The sequence below is a fragment of the Piliocolobus tephrosceles genome, chromosome 10 (assembly GCF_002776525.5).
Source record: "Piliocolobus tephrosceles isolate RC106 chromosome 10, ASM277652v3, whole genome shotgun sequence".
NCBI lineage: Eukaryota > Metazoa > Chordata > Mammalia > Primates > Cercopithecidae > Piliocolobus > Piliocolobus tephrosceles.
The window spans coordinates 26673770-26690458 of NC_045443.1; the positions used below are offsets into that span (position 1 = coordinate 26673770).

At 40.6% G+C, this 16689-nt stretch overlaps 1 protein-coding gene across 2 annotated transcripts in view; it reads right to left on the minus strand.

Moving 5' to 3' along the window:
* The window catches only part of ITPR2 (inositol 1,4,5-trisphosphate receptor type 2), a 492964-nt gene that overhangs the window by 53970 nt on the left and 422305 nt on the right, over positions 1–16689 (minus strand). For both annotated transcript variants that reach the window (XM_023209041.2, XM_023209040.2), the window contains 2 exons: positions 5213–5343; positions 3874–4039 (listed from right to left, as the gene is read on the minus strand). In XM_023209041.2, the coding sequence (XP_023064809.1) occupies positions 3874–4039; positions 5213–5343 (297 nt within the window). The remainder of the gene's footprint in view (positions 1–3873; positions 4040–5212; positions 5344–16689) is intronic.

Here is a 16689-nt window from a genome sequence, read left to right on the forward strand (position 1 = left end):
GGGAAAGCCTGGGGAAAAGGTTGGAGCTGAGCTGCATACTTGACAATAACCTGCATAAAAGTGATGTCAAAGAGGAGGACAGAGAGAAGAGACAAGGAGTCAAGGGCAAAATCAAAACCTCTTATTATGGGGTTTTGAGAGAAGGAATAAGACCCTGTGACCAAGAAAAAGAAGCAGAGGGAGAAGAAAAGGTCAGCAGGAAGTTAATAGTGAGATTCAAGAACACTTCAGTTTGTTGATGACAGTTATTACGATGTTTAAAGGAATTTATAGGTGACTGGCTGTTTAATAACTGTGAAAGCCAAAGAGAATTCTGACTGTGAAGGGAAAGCTTAGAGGAGCAGGAATCATGGGTGAGCAATGGGCTTAGGTTGCTGTTCATGTTTTTGGTTAAAATACAGGAGAAAATATCATGTCTTAGAATGAGGCTTCCAGCCTCTGGTCCATTCTTCCAAAGAGCATCTCTTTCAGAGGTAGTGTACCAACATGATGATGATCACGACCATGAAGAAAAGGGCATAGAGGAAGAAGCAGTGCAAAAGAAAGACCATGAGATACACCGAGAGGTTTCCAAGGGCAGCGTCATTCTCCTGTATGGGACTCACCCTTCTAAACAACACCTTGGCCCCATAACTCTATACCCTTCCACCAGGATCTGTCCTCAGGCTTGGTTATGCTTGAATGAGAACCTGTCACTTTGTCATTTTAGAATAGGATAACTGAGTGGACTTTTGAGTTAGGTAGTCCTCTGTTCAAATCTTGGCTCTTCTGCTTACTAACTGGATGTTGATGGGAGCCAAGTCTCTGTTCCTATGTTTGTAAAGGGGTGGTAATATACATCAAACATAGTATCAAAAGAAATACCTAAGTAAAAAGCCAGACATGTAGTAAGTTAAATAATCATTTAAAAAATGTTTATGATGAGGCTGAAAGGGGACAGAGCTCCAGGTGAGGTGACCCAAGGGAAGAGAGGATCATCCTTGGAAAGGCTGAGAAGAGAAGAAAGGAGACACACATACATCTATTGTGAAGAAATGGAGGTGGTGATAGTTGTCACATAAAGAAGAGAAAAACAGAAAAAAATACAGGGTGTGGGTTATTTTTCTATAAAGGTAGGAGGAGGTATATTTATCTTCCAAGGTTGAAGGAGTGTCCTCTCAGCCTCTTCCCCAAACCCCCGAATTGTATGACATCTTCCTTGATTACCTCTCAATTTTGCTTTCCCCATCTAATTGAGACATTAAACAGAAGACTCTTGGGTCACTCTCAGTTTCCTTCTAGCAAATCTCTACTCAGCACTGCAGAATCCACTCTACCTGAATTCACCAAAGCCTCCTAAATAAGAAATCAGAAGGCTTTTTCAGACCATGTTACTGGCTTGCTCTGCTTGGAGAGAGTTGATAATGAATTCATGTATTTCCAAACTGTTTTCTCCCCTCTCTTCCACAGGTCACCCCTTCCTGGCTCTCCTCACAGTATTCTGACTTGGTACTCTGAGTTGTTGGTGTGCGCTCCTCTTTCTCTTCTAACTCTTCAAAGCTGGGGCTTTCCACTTGTAGTCTCTCTGCTTCTCGTCTCACTTGGACACCCTCCTCCACACTCCAGATTTCACTATCACATATAGGCTAAGGATTCCCCAGTTAAGTCTCCAGTGAAGACTCAATCTCTGAGGCTCAGACTCATGAACTGACCTGTGCTGTATCCCACTGGGGTGGGTCATTATACACCTCAATTTCAGGATTCTCAAAGTTAAACTCGGCATATTCCTACCTGAATTGTTTTTTTCACCTATTCTCAAGCTCAATCGCTTGTTAGTATTACCATCCGCTTGGGCACCCAAGCTATCTTTCATATCCTTTCCTAACCATCAAGATTTAAAGATGTGATCTCCTAAATATTTCTTGACTTTGTCTTTTACCCTTAATACTGCCACCACTAACTCTCCTGCTTTTGTTACCTTTTACTTGGACTGTGGTAATGACCTCCTACCTGATGACTCTGTTTCTGGTACTGTTTCCTGATGAATGACCTCCCAAAGCTGCCACAGTGCTCTAAAGCAAAAACAAAAATTAGACCCTGCACTGTTCTACTTAAAATTCTTTAATGGTTCATCTTCCCCTGTAAGTCCGGATGATAAAGTCCAAGCTGCCTAACATAAAAGGCCACACGTGGTCTGGCCAACCTCCTCTCTTAGCGTGCCCTGCTCTGAAGTTTATGTCAGCAACACTGAGCTGCTTTAGAGTAAGTGAAGGCCCTTGTACTGTTCTTCCACCTCCATGACTTTGCTTGTCCTGGCCTTTCTGCTTGTATTCACTTTGATCTGGCAACCTCTCCCTTTCATCTTTTACCACCAGCTCAGTTACCATCTCTTCTAAAGGCTTTCCTGACTCTTCTTTCTCACTCCCTACCCCACCCTGGAGAGGTATCCCTCCTCTGGGTACCTGCAGCTTCCTGTAAACTTCTCTACCATTTCCTTCCATGCATGAGATAGCAAGGCTATTTATTGTGTTTGTATCCCAAAATAGATCGTGAACACACCAAAACAGGGAATGACTACTTTCTATTTGTTTCCACTGAATATGGCATATTATTTTACATTATTACCTGGTACACCTTCAACTGTTGGAGGAAGGTAGAAAAGGTTTGGAGAGCCACTGAGGTGAATGAGTCACTCAAAAAAAGTTGAAACAAGGAGAGAATGAAATGTATTGAGGGCCCAATCTGTTACACAGAGTAATGTTGTAGTGAACCTCTTAGGCTTGTTTTGTTACTATCACCAAAAGATTTTTTTCAGCCTAATGTGGAAATAAGGAAGGTGACTGAAACCCAGAGTGGGTGATCACCCAAAGAGGAGGATAGATTCTAGGGTGCCAAGAGACCAGCTACAAAGACATCTGAGGCCAAAAAGAGGTGGTGGGTACAAAGAAGAGGGCAGAGCTGAGGGGGATGATGAGGGCAGCGAGAAGGAAGAAGAAGGCTGTGTGCACTGGGAGAGATGATGGGAGAACGGGAGGGGAGTGGTGTGTGTGTGTGTGTGTGTGTGTGTGTGTGTATGTAAGAGAGACAGAGAGAGAGAGAAAGAGAGAGAGAGGAGAGAGAGAGAAATTAAAAACAGAGAAGGTCCAGGCACGGTGGCTTACACCTGCAATCCCAGCACTTTGGGAGGCCGAGGTGGGTGGATCACCTGAGGTCAGGAGTTCAAGACCAGCCCAGCCAACATGGAGAAACCCCGGCTCTACAGAAAATACAAAAATTAGCCGGGCGTGGTGGTACACGCCTGTAGTCCCAGCTACTTGGGAGGCTGAGGCAGGAGAATCAGTTGAACACGGGAGGCGGAGGTTGCGTGAGCTGAGATCGTGCCACTACACTCCAGCCTGGGTGATAGAACAAGACTCCATTTCTAAATAAATAAATAAACAAACAAGCAAACAAACAAACAAACTGAGAAGGCTCAGTTCAGAATCCAAAACATAGTGATGTCAGTGAGTAGAAGTTCAAGCTGCTCGAAAATCATATTCGGATTCATATTCTAACAAAATTAAATATCATTCTGTTGTGTAATAAATATGTTACTGTGATTAAAAGCCTGTTTGCCAGTTGGTGAAACCTTTTGGCATTTTGCATCACATTTCTATAGTCAGAGAATCATGTAAATCACAGAAATAATGACAGGATAGCTTTGGGGTATAATTCCTCTCTCTATTTATAGAAGCAGAGAATTCCAGTCTAATGCTCAGTTACATAATCTGAATTTTATCCAGCCTTCATTTTGAAATAATTTTTCCAAAAGCATGAAAAATAAAAATCCCTCTAGCCCCTCTTTCCTGCAAACAGTTTGTTCATCCATTATTTTAGCATCTGCAGAACACTTACCACAGATGAAACAAGTTGTCTTTAGAATTTCTTCTTTTTTCTGTTTTTCACTTCTGAGATCAGCAAAAGTGTCGATGATAACACCAAAAATCAAGTTCAGAACAATAATGATAACAATGAAATAAAAAAGAAGGTCATAAACCACTCGGGCAGCAAACAAGGGCTCCTGAAATAAAAATTTTAAAAAAATGTAAATGTGAGTGTGTATATAGATACATACATGTATGTGTATATATATATGTGTATGTGTGTGTATATACATATATATACACACACACTTTCTAGGCATACTGATTGAGTACACTGTCTAGAACAGAGAATATATTCAATAAATGTTTGCAAAATGAATATAAATAGTATTCCAAGTTGGAAAAATAAGGCTCACTTTCCATCTTTACTTGAAGTGTTGTAAGAAAAACTTCCTAGCCTATTTCCAGAACCACTTAAATTTCTCTAGGACTGACACATGTCTTTCCCACAATGGTGGGACTTTGCTTTCTTTAGAAACAACTTTATTATGCCATTCTGCTAAATGCATTTTGGCACAGTGGTCTCCTATCCCAGACATTGTAGAAAAGATAGTTAAATGCCAATTCCAAAAGTCAGTGATTAGGGAGCAAAGGAGGACCTAATGATCTGTCAATTTCTGGAATAGGCTTTATTCTCGGCCATACAGTGTCAAGTATATACAGCTCCTTCTTATTTCTACCTGATGAACAATATTAAAATGCAAATTAGAGACCGTGCAATCCAGTTTCTTAACAGAAGAGGAACCTGAGGTTAAGAGGTTAGATGGCTTGACAATATGATACAACTGGCCTGAGCAGAGCGAAGATGCTTCAAGCTCCCCCCGGCACTTGAGATTTTGCAGCTAGTGAGAAATGTTTCCACTTTGCCATTTTAATATATGAAATCCTGTTAGAATTGGCTCAATTGTATTTATCATGATAAATGATGGAGGCTATTCCTATGCAGAAGCAAAGAGTAAATCTTCATGCTCAAGAAACCTGATAGGCAAGAGGAAATCTCGTTTATGTTATTTATGTAACAATCAACTCTATATAAAGTTCGCAGTCATGATTTCATTGCTGTAATGCAATACACAGATTAACTTGGAAACATTTCACCACTCTACAAACACACAAAGAATTGTAGTACATTAGCTGTTTCTATGTAATCCTAGCAAACAATTAATTGGCTTTAACAGCCATGGCTATACTTTTAAAGCAAATGGTACAATATATTATCCTGAAAACCAAACCCAAATTATAAATGCTGTGAAGAAAGGTTTTAAAAAAAAAGATGTGCTTCCTGAAAAAATACTTTTACTCTGGCTTACATCTTTTGATGGCCTTCTTAGCACATCCCCCACACCACCACCGTTCCTGAGGCCCTGATTCAGCACGGTGACAATGCACATAAGGAGAGTGTCACATGTCCTTTCAATTCCATCTTCATACTCTTCATCAGCTAAAAAACATATAGAAATATATGATATAAACTGTGTAAAAATATATAAAATAAAATACACATAAAATGAAATATACATACAGTAAATACACATACATATACATAAGTATGTATATATACACATATGTAAATATACATAAAATAAATATACATAAAAGATACATACAAATATATAAGAATATAATATTAAAAACAGTGTAGCAAACTTACGTTTAAAAAAATATACTGTTACCTCCTTCTAACGGGCTATTTCTAATTGTGCCACGACACAACTTTTGGAAGTCACACAGCATCTGTTCCATATGTGGCAGCACATGACTGACACATAATAATGAAGCTACATATATAATGTCCTCAAATATTTTGTTTCTTCTATAGGTGGAAAATAACAGGACGAAAAGCACAAAACATAAGGCTCACATTCATTGTGCTTGTTATGGCAGGAAGAGATTGTGGCAAAACCTGGAAACACAGTCATGTTACCAAGGAGGCAGAAGTACTGCAGGGGAAAGAGCGTGAACAAGGAAGTGTGCTTGGCTTCCAGTTCTGCTCTGTTCCCGCACTGCGACTTGGGCAATATTAGCATGCTCATCTGTAAAATGGGGAGAGCTGTCTGGGGGTTACACTCTTCAGAGGGTTGTTTAAGAATTACATTTAGGGGTCCAGGGGCGGTGGCTCATGCCTATAATCCCAGCACTTTGGGAAGTCGAGGCGGGTGGATCACTTGAGGTCACGAGTTTGAGACCAACCTGGTCAACATGGAGAAACCCCATCTCTACTAAAAATACAAAAATTCGCCAGACATGGTGGTGTGTGCCTATAATCCTAGCTACTCGGGAAGCTGAGGCAGGAGAATCACCTGAACTCGGGAGGTGGAGGTTGCAGTGAGCCAAGATCACGCCACTGCACTCCAGCCTGGGTAACAGAGCAAGACTCTGTCTCAAAAAAAAAAAAAAAAAAAAAAAAAAAAGAAGGAAGAAAAAAGAAAAAATACATTTAGGGTATGTAAAATATTATACTTTGCACAGAGATTGGCATACACACAATAGTTGCTTAAAAATTGGGGCAGATATTATTTCTTTATTGCGGTTAAGTGTCTAAGCTTTCTTGAGGACCAACCTGGAGCTCTTGATAAGAAGCACAATGTATTTATGTAAAAAATTCTATTTAGGGATGAAGGGGGAAAGAGAAAAAGATATAATGTGAAAGAAAAATTCCTATTCTTATTTTGTTTAAAGGTATTGGGATCCAAATTGAAACATAATTTCTTAGCTATTTAAAATAGTGAAAAATTAATACTAAGTTGGATATTAGAATCAGAAATTCCTAACACTGGCAAATGACCAGAAATGTAATTTTCTCACCACAAGGTTAAAGAACCACAGGGGTGATAAATTTTGGGATTACGCAGCCACAATATGCACGTCAAGGCATGAGTATAAAAACAACAAGAACAATTCAGTCTAACTTTATCTACATGCTTCATGCCTACAGTACCTTTGATACTTTGTTAAGAAAAGGCTAATTGTCCTCTTCTGAGCCGACTTTATTTTAACATCCTACGGATATGGGATCCTGATATTTTTACTTTCTTTGGAGCTGTTTCCTTTCAAAACATGCTGGGATACACCTCAAGAGGAGGGCAGAAGTCAGAGACGAAGGCGCGAGTGCAAAATGCAGCATCAGAGACGTCGGCAGAATCTGTGCTTGGTCACTTACCTTAGTACTGAGTCCAAGGCACATTTTGATTTAAAAAGTAGGAGAACTAGAACTCCTTTGGAGGAAGGAGAAATGGGGAAGAGGTAGGGCCTGTGGTGAGAGCAATCAGAGCAGCAGTGCAGACAAGGAAGCCAGACCAAGGGTGGGGGAAGCTCAGTCTGGAATGTGCTAGTGAGGTCCCCCCATACACGGCAGTAGATGCCAACATGATGGCTGAGAAGAATATAAGGAGAAAGAGTCAGAAACGTGTAAGAGAGCAAAAGGAGCTTTTAAGGGGAAAATCATTTTCCAATAATCAGGTCATGTGGAGCATGCCTACATGCTACTTTGCCACAACTGGACTTTCCATCACTGCCGTCTATCTAGTGTCACGATCTGCATTCATTTATTCATTCAGGAACTACCTGGTCATGTCATAACAAGTGTTTGCTAAAGGCTTAGTAAATGTCAGATTAATCAGCATGTAAACGCTACAGGAGAGGGTTTCTACCTCTCTCCAAAAATTTAGAAATAAGATTGTTCTCTAAGAGGTGAGCTCAGTAAAATCCACACACAATTCATGTGATTAGCCGTTGTGAAATAAAAGGAATTGGCTGAAAATCTATAATGAGAGAATTTGTTTTCTGTGTGGCATGTAAATGGGAGGAGAACACCCCGGTCGGGTCAATGCCAGCAATCATTCTGTTCAAGATAATTAGTACACAGGCACGCTGATTTTATAGAGGTGCCTCTATGCCTTCGGTTAATAAGGTTTACCTTCCTGAGATGCAGCCACTCTCAATATGGTAAGCCAAGTTCCCAGGCATCCAGCCTGAAAGTCAGGCTCTGAGTCATGGTAAGTTCATCTAGTAAATGCCACCTTGTGGTTACCTGTGTAATCGGCTGGCCTTGCCCATGCCACACCTGCCTCCTTTCACTACTCCAACAGCCGCTGGATGAGGTGTTAGGAATATATGGGAGAAGGATGGAAGTGTCCCATCTGTAGAAAATGTACAGTCCCTAGGAAAGGTGGGTCAGCAGCTGAACAGGGGCAGTGCAGTATCACAGGATGCTGCGGAGGCAAAACAGATGCACATCTCACAGATGGCGGCATCAGTATCCTGAAGGGGGTATCACCTGAGTTGGATTTTGAAAGAGGTCATGATTGGCCAGTAAAATCAATGAGGGAAGACATTCCAGGCCTTTGTTCATCCACAGGATGAACAAAGGCAAACAGGCACGAAAGCATGCGGGGTGTTTTGGGAAACTCAGGAAGTTGGGAATGACTGGGCCTTTGGTAAACGCAGAAGGGTGTGGGAGGTGTGAGAAGAAACGCAAGAGTGTACCAGGTCATGAGGAGACTCATACATCAAGCTGAAGGATTTAAACTTAATCCTGAAATTAGGGGGAGGCACTGGAAGACTTTCAACAGGGTAAGGTGGCTTTCCAGCTAGTTGGTGAAATAGTATAAGATAAAACACGTACAAGACAAATTCGCATGCAGTAAAAGACACAGAAGTGGAAGCCAGGCATGGTGATACACATGTGTAGGCTCCGCTACTAGGAGGCTGCAGGGGGAGGGTCACGTGAGCCCAAAAGTTGGAGACTGCAGTGAGCTATAATCACACCACTGCACTCCAGCCTGGGTGACAGAGAGACTCTGTCTTTAAAAAAAAAAAAAAAAAAAAAAAAACAAGAATTCTCAGCAAACTATCACAAGAACAGAAAACCAAACACCACATGTTCTCACTCATAGGTGGGAATTGAACAATGAGATCACTTGGACACAGGAAGGGGAACGTCACACACCGGGGCCTATTGTGGGGAGCGGGGAGCGGGGAGGAGGGAGGGATAACATTAGGAGATGCTAATGTAAATGATGAGTTAATGGGTGCAGCACACCAACATGGCACATGTATACATATGTAACAAATCTGCACGTTGTGTACATGTACCCTAGAACTCAAAGTATAATAAAAAATTTAAAAAAAGGAAAAAAAACCAAGCAAACAACAAACAAACAAAAATGCAGAAGTAGCAGTGATGCAAAGAGATAGAAATAGGGAGAGAAACTGTACACAGGTAATTAGAGGGGAGTCCCTCTAATTAATGTAGACTATATTAAGTAGTAGACTCGAGTTTGCCTTGACTCGTCAATGTTCTAAGACTTGAGTAGAAAGGCATTTCACATGCCAGGGACAGAACGCCCCAGAGGTAGAAAAATCTATGCTTGTACGATGAACAGCAAATAAACCAGTAAGTATGGGTGAGAGGAGTGGAAGACGAAGCTGGAGCAATAAACTGGGAGCTCTCTGTGAAGCTGTAGGGAGTTTGGATTTTATTGGGCAGGTAATGGAGCATCATGGAAAGCCTGAGTTGGGGTAGGGGAGGAAATATTCAAGGCGGTGATTTCTGACAAATAGTCTAGGGGTGATATACTGGATGAATTGAAGAGAAAAGAATGACTGGAGGTGGAAGGACCACTTAGGAGGCAGTTGCAATAATTCAGGCATGATGTTCTATGAGCCTCAACCAGGGTAATGGGAGAGAAGAGGAAAATGATGAATGAAAGGAAGCTGACAGAACTGTAGGCAGAAGGGGGAAGGCAGCATTAAATACAACTCTGAGGCCTCCCAGTCATGGGTGACTAGGAGAAGGATCGTCCCATTAGACCATATAAATAGGCCATTTAGAAGGAAGAACTGGATGTAGGGTGTTTTGATGAAGGCAAGGAAAGCATCTCAGATGATTTGTATGTTTATAGAATGAGAAGACGATAAAACATTTTTAAAAGTCAGAGAGGACAAAAGAGTTCAGAGGATACTGTGATCCAAATTAAGGAAGATAGTAATTTTAAAGATGTCAAAATTGCAGAATAGTCAAAGGCAATGAGAAGCAAAGAAACGGTCACTGGATTAAACAATAGGGTCATCAGGAAACAGTAGGAAGAAGGCAAATACTAGAGAAAAAGCAGTGCAGAAATTAAAGGAGAGAGGGTCGGTCAACTGTTTTACAGGGAAATTTGGCACTAAAGGAAGGAGACTAGTAGGATATGAGTTTTGGGGAATAAGAAAACCCAGAGGAAGGTTGAATTAGGACCTAAGATGTGTGTAGGAAGAGAGAGAGAGAGAGAACAGATGATGACAAGGAAAAGATTTCAGAGGTAAGAACAATGGTCCAGCTGATGGTGGCCATGAAGTAATGATAAACACAGGGGTAGTTATAAAAGAAGGGAGAGGGCCAGGCGCAGTGGCTTATGCCTGTAATCCCAGCACTTTGGGAGGCTGAGGCGGGCAGACTACCTGAGGTCAGAAGTTCAAGAACAGCCTGGCCAACATGGTGAAACCCTGTCTTTACCAAACATACAAAAATTAGCTGAGCGTGGTGGCACAAGCCTGTAATGCTAGCTACTCAGGAGGCTGAGGCAGGAGAATCATGTGAACCTGGGAGGCAGAGGCTGCAGTGAGCCAAGATTGTGCCATTGTACTCCAGCCTGGGCAACAAGAGCAAAACTCCATCTCAAAATAATTAAAAATTAAAAATTAAAAAAAAAGAAGAAGAAGGGAGAGAACATGTTGCTTACAAACAAAAGGAAAGAATTAGTGAAAATAGACTTTTAATGTGGAGACATTTAAAAAAACTAAATATATACCTATGAAGGACTTAAAACAGTGCTTGGCATATAGTTAGGATTCAATACATTCTAGCTATCGTAATTATCCTTACTGAGAGATGGTAGTTAAATCTTATGAAAAGTTTTGGTTTTAAAACAATCAACAAATTCTATGCTTGAATTCTATGAGGTTAAATAATCCTCATTTTCAGTTGACTAGTAAAATACAGTATTTAAAAATCTTTTATATGAGGAAAGGAATACAAACATATTTTAGTGGCTCTGAAATAGCTCCCTTTAATCTGAGGTGTTAATCTATAAATTTTAAAAAATATTGGCCACGCTTGAATAACAGTATTTAATAATGTCATTTTTCTGCTTTAATAATTAAATTATTCAGTGCTATGGTTTCTTAGAAAACAAGGGATTGTCGCTGAGACTCGTTTGAAAGTATGAACGCAAATGGACACCTCTTGTGGGTGGAACACCTGAGGTCAGGAGTTCAAGATCAGCCTGGTCAACATGGTGAAATACCTTCTCTACTAAAATACAAAAATTAGCCAGGTGTGGTGGCACATGCCTGTAATCCCAGCTACTCAGGAGGCTAAGGGAGGAGAATCACTTGAACCCGGGAAGTGGAGGTTGCAATGAGCTGAGATCGCGCCATTGTACTCCAGCCTAGATGATAGAGCGAGACTCCGTCTCAAAAATGAACGAAAGAAAGAAAGAAAGAAAGAAAGAAAGAAAGAAAGAAAGAAGGGAGGGAGGGAGGGAGGGAGGGAGGGAAAGAGAGAGAGACAGAGAGAGAGAGAGAAAGAAAGAACAAACCTCATGCTTATTAGTCTTAAGCTTTAATTATAATCAATTCATTGGTGGGAATGCTGATTTTAAAAATTTCAACTAGATCCAAACTGTCAGTACTGCTGGAAAAATAAATAAGTAACAAGAAATAAAAATTTTAATGAGAAAATAAAATTAAAACACTGGGGACCCAGTGGGAAGCGAAAATGCAGAATGCATTAAGGCTGACTGGTTTCGGTATTCATCAATCTTTTCTATTAAAGTAAAATACCCAAACATATTAAATTTGAATTATTCATAAATGTTAAGTGTCTGTGAACTTTGTCCTTTTTTCTGTACATTCAAATGATTTTTACTTGTAAAATAACTATAATTGTGTTTTGTAAATTGTTGCGAAAAGGCCTTGCTTTTTTTAAGGTGAATATTTTTGTTCAGGAACCAGGGAGGTCTGCAGCAAATGAAATATGAACTTTTTTTTTTTTTTTAAACACAGTTGGTTGCCAGTTACTGTGTGAATTTTCTGGCACTGGGACAATGACCTTCCCTGCATCCACAGGAACCCTCCGAGGGAGCTGGCCACTCTGCCTCCTAGTCACCGTGAGGCTTGTTATTAAGCTACTGTGTATGTCTGTGCCTTTTGTAACATGGACCTGCTGTCCACAAGGTAACAAACTAAGGCTGTCACAGATGCACACTAGGGTTTGCAAGTTAAAATTTAATCCTGGTCTTAGACATAGAAGTTATTTTTAAATTTAAGTGACACATGCTGCACAACAAACCCCAGGTTCTAGCTTTCACTCTACTTTTGCAGTTAACTACATGCAGTCAAAATTTAAAAGTGGCAAAGGCTAGCAGATCAAATCCATAGCATTTTCAAACAGATGAATTTTATCACTTACAATGTCAAATACAAAAAGTGTATGGGAGAAAGAGTAGATTAATACAGGCATTCCTGTATTTTCATTACTGATGGAGGAATACTCCCCAATTGTGAAAAGCTATTGCCACCATCTCTGGCTTCCAGCAGTATCTGTGACACACCTCCAGAGATGAAACTCCTCCACTCTCCAGATGGAATCCTCGCTTTCCTCCCTACTCTGGCAGCTATCCTTACAAAATCATCTCCACCTCTTCCCCCAACTCCTAGCTCTGCTGCAGCCTAAAAGATGGAGACTTTCCCCAGTGTGCCTGGGAGGAACAAGTCACCATTTGTCCACAGGAAGGAGAAATGATGTTCTTTGTGTAATATATTAGGTGAAGTGCAGGTTATAGAGGTTTTCCTGGGAAGCCTTTTATGAGAGTTTGTATTCAGGTTCATGAATAACAGTTTATCAAGCTTAACATTATTAATATTTTGGGCTGGATGATTCTTTGTTATGGGCTGTCCTGTGCAATGCGGGACGCTTGGCAGCTTCCCTGAACTCTACCCACTAGATGCCAGTAGCACCCCATCCCAGTTGTGACAACCAGACATGTCTCTAGACATTGTCAGATGTGCCTGGGGGGTTGGGGTAGGGGTGGAGACAAAATAAACTCCAGTTCATAAATATGTAATAGAGAATATTTATATTCAAGAAATTGCCTTTAGTAGGTATAAAGAAAGGCTTAAAGAAAATCTACCCAAACATACTCAGTGAAATGAAATAATCTCAAATTTTGGTTAGGGAAGAAATAATTTATAGTGATCCTTTAATTTGGAGGCAATAAGACAGAAGGTTGGAACCTAGGCTTTGAAATCTATGTTGATATATATTTACTAACTAGCTATGTGATCTTGGCAACCTATTTAATGCCTCTTTCCTTAGGGTCCTTACCTAAAATGTAAGGATAACTAGTAGTATCTATCTATCTCACAGGGTTGTTGTGATAATTAAGTGACATAATGCACACAATGTGCTCAGCACAGTACCTGAAATGAGTAAGCCTTCTCCACGTCCTTGAACATGTCTCAGGGCGTTCACTCTCGGATGTTCCATGTGCCCTGAACACACTTCTCCCTCCTCTTGGCCTGACTAGCTCCTTCTCATCCTCCAAGTCTCAACTTAAGTAATTTCTCTTAGAAAGGTCTCTCTGTCGGCCGGGTGCGGTGGCTCACGCCTGTAATCCCAGCATTTTGGGAGGCCGAGGCGGGCAGATCACAAGGTCAGGAGATCGAGACCATCTTGGCTAACACAGTGAAACCCTGTCTCTACTAAAAATACAAAAAATTGGCCGGGCGTGGTGGCGGGCGCCTGTAGTCACAGCTACTCAGGAGGCTGAGGCAGGAGAATGGCGTGAACCCGGGAGGCGGAGCTTGCAGTGAGCCGAGATTGCGCCACCGCACTCCAGCCTGGGCGACAGAGCGAGACTGCATCTCAAAAAAAAAAAAAAAAAGAAAGGTCTCTCTGTCTAATCTCCCAACAGCCAATCTCTATTGTGATGATCAGCCACAGCACTGCTAGTAATACTCACCTTATCTTATAACTTTTTATGTTTCCCTTACTATAAGTTCTATAAAGGTCAGAATCATGTTTGTTTATTCAACACTGTGTCCTCAACATCTAGCATGGTGGCTGGCCCAGAGTAGGGGCTCAACAAATGTAACTATATGAAAGAATGAATGAAGGAATGAATATACAAGGCTTTTAATATATTATCATCCTCATCATCAAGATTTATACTGAGTAGACTTAACTACTCTCCTGTTTTCTAAAAGTATTTACTTTTAAAATTTTAAGATCAAAATGTCACAATAGTATTAACATGTGAAATAATTACAATAGACCATTTGGTTGAGCATCAACAGTCACGCCTGGGGAGCTGTATAAAGCCTAACATTTGCAGGATTACACAGACCTGGGCAGTCAACCATCCTGGGGGAGTCTCACACTATGAATGACCTGGAAAACCCCATTCTAGGAGAGTGGCACTGGCAGTTCTCTCTGTCCGTGCCTTGGGAGCCCTGGCTACCACACTGTGGGTAAGACTCAGATCCTCTGCTGGGCCCACTGGGTCAGCCCTCTCTGTACACTCTGGAAGAAGGAATACTAACTTTGTTGCTGGTTCACTAGCAAAGCAATATTTTGTCTTGAAATCAAGTCACAGTTAAAGTATATTTGCTTTAAAATAAAGGAAACAATAGTAAAGAAATATTCAGAGAGAGAAGACCAATGCAAGGATAGGGCCACTGATACTTGGAACCATGTTGTTAAAATAAAATAATAAAAAGTTAATAAACTTTTTAACATATCATTTTTCATACTCTGTTAAGGGGGAAAATGTTGAATTGAAAAAGAAATAAATACTGATGACAATCATCTGAACTTTGAGGTGGCCAAAGAGATCCCAAGAGTCATTTAATTTTACCCAGCTATTTCAACTATGTCCAAGTTTTCAAAATATTTCTTTTTAAAAAGTGATTTTTTAAAAAGTCACGGATAATGATGGAAAATGAGGGACACCTGTAGAGCTGAATTTGAGACTGTGACAGACCCTGTAAGCTGCTGAAAAATGCTGTTTGACACCAAGACAAGATACTAAAGTGGATCACTAAAGAGACAGCGTGAGTTAGGACCAACCCACGCTATCAGTGCATTCAGTACGCGTTCAGACTAACCTCAAATTAGAAACGTAGCACACATCATGTATCTGGGTTTTGGCAAAAAGTCTTTGATAAAGAGTCTCATGATATCATTTCAAAAAAGATAGAGAAACATGGGCTGAATGATATTAACAGTTTATTTAAGAGAGATTTCTATGCAACTGAAGAACTGCGCAAAATGCAACCCTGTCCATGTGAGAGCATGTTCTAGAGCTTAGCACTGCACTGCTGTCCTATGCATTTCTGGCACCTTTAATGGAAATCTTCTAGAACAGAGGCTGGCAAAAAAAAAAAAAAAAAAAAAAAAAAAAAAAAAAAAAAAAAAAAAACTTCTGTAGCCAGATGGCAAATATCTTAGGCTTACATACAGTTTCCCTCACATGTTTTTCTTGAAAAATAAAAAATAAAAATTTTACAATCATTCTTAGCTCTAGGGCTGTATAAAACTAGGGCAAGTCATATTTTCCCATGGGACATAGTTTGCCATCTTCTGTCCAAGGGTGTGTCAAACTTGAGGTCCTGAGGGAGAATAAATATATTGCTTGACAGAATCAGGATCCATACAGACACCGTGAGGCTCATGGCACATTAGAACTGGAAGGGACCTGAAACCTAGAGATCATCGGGGCAAAGACCTCCTGATCTATTCACTGGTCAAACTGGGATATTCTGGGATTATGGGCTGGCAAAAATACATAGAAAAAAAATGCATGGGCTTCTATTTGAAGTCCCAAACTCCTAATTATATGAGAACAGGGTGGCTGTTTATGACTTGACAGCTGAACCAGTGAAGGATGGCATTTTAGCCAATGGTCAGCCAAATATGGGTCAAGAGTGTGATGTGGTTCTAAACTCCAGTATCCAGAATAAGATAGCACCTTTCAACTGCTTGCCCTGGAGTGTCATGGCAGTAGTCACTGTTACAGTATGTGAGGAAGGCTGAAGAAATTGGAGGTGTTTAGACTGGAGGATGCAAATAACAGGATTTTACAAACTGCAGAGCACAATACTGCTATACGAGTCAAGAATGAGCTGGTTCTTATTGTGAGCCTTGACTGGGAGAGCAGGCAGCAGGGGGAAGAAGTTCTGGTGACAGCTGCCCACAGTGCCTATGGCTGCTGGGACACTGGATGGAATGTATTTCAGGTGCTTAATTCTCTCTTCAGGTCAAAAAGCATAAAATATTTGTCAGTAGAAGGGTCTATTCATTATTCCTCAAGCAATGGTCCAACATCTCAAGGAAAAGGACATTTAGGAAAGAAAGCACTATCATTATGACCAGACAAACAGTGTGGTCCCAGATGGAAACTGGGGAACTCCACACCTACAGTATGCTTAACTCTTTCTTCCCTTATCTGTCCTAAGTCTAACTTTGCCCTCTGTAGATACAACACATCAACTCCTACTAACTCTGCTCCTTTTTGTATATGACAACCCTTGAGATATTTGAAGACATACACTCCCTAAATCTTTGCTGCTTCAGGAAACAGATCACTAACTTCTACAGTTCATTAAATATCACACATGCCATAGTTTCCAGACTGCCACATCCTATGAGATCAATTCATAGTTTAAAAAATTATTTTTGTACATATGGTTCCATTTGATCCTGTGGAGGAAGGGAAAGTTTCATTCTCATTCTCTCTCTAGAGAG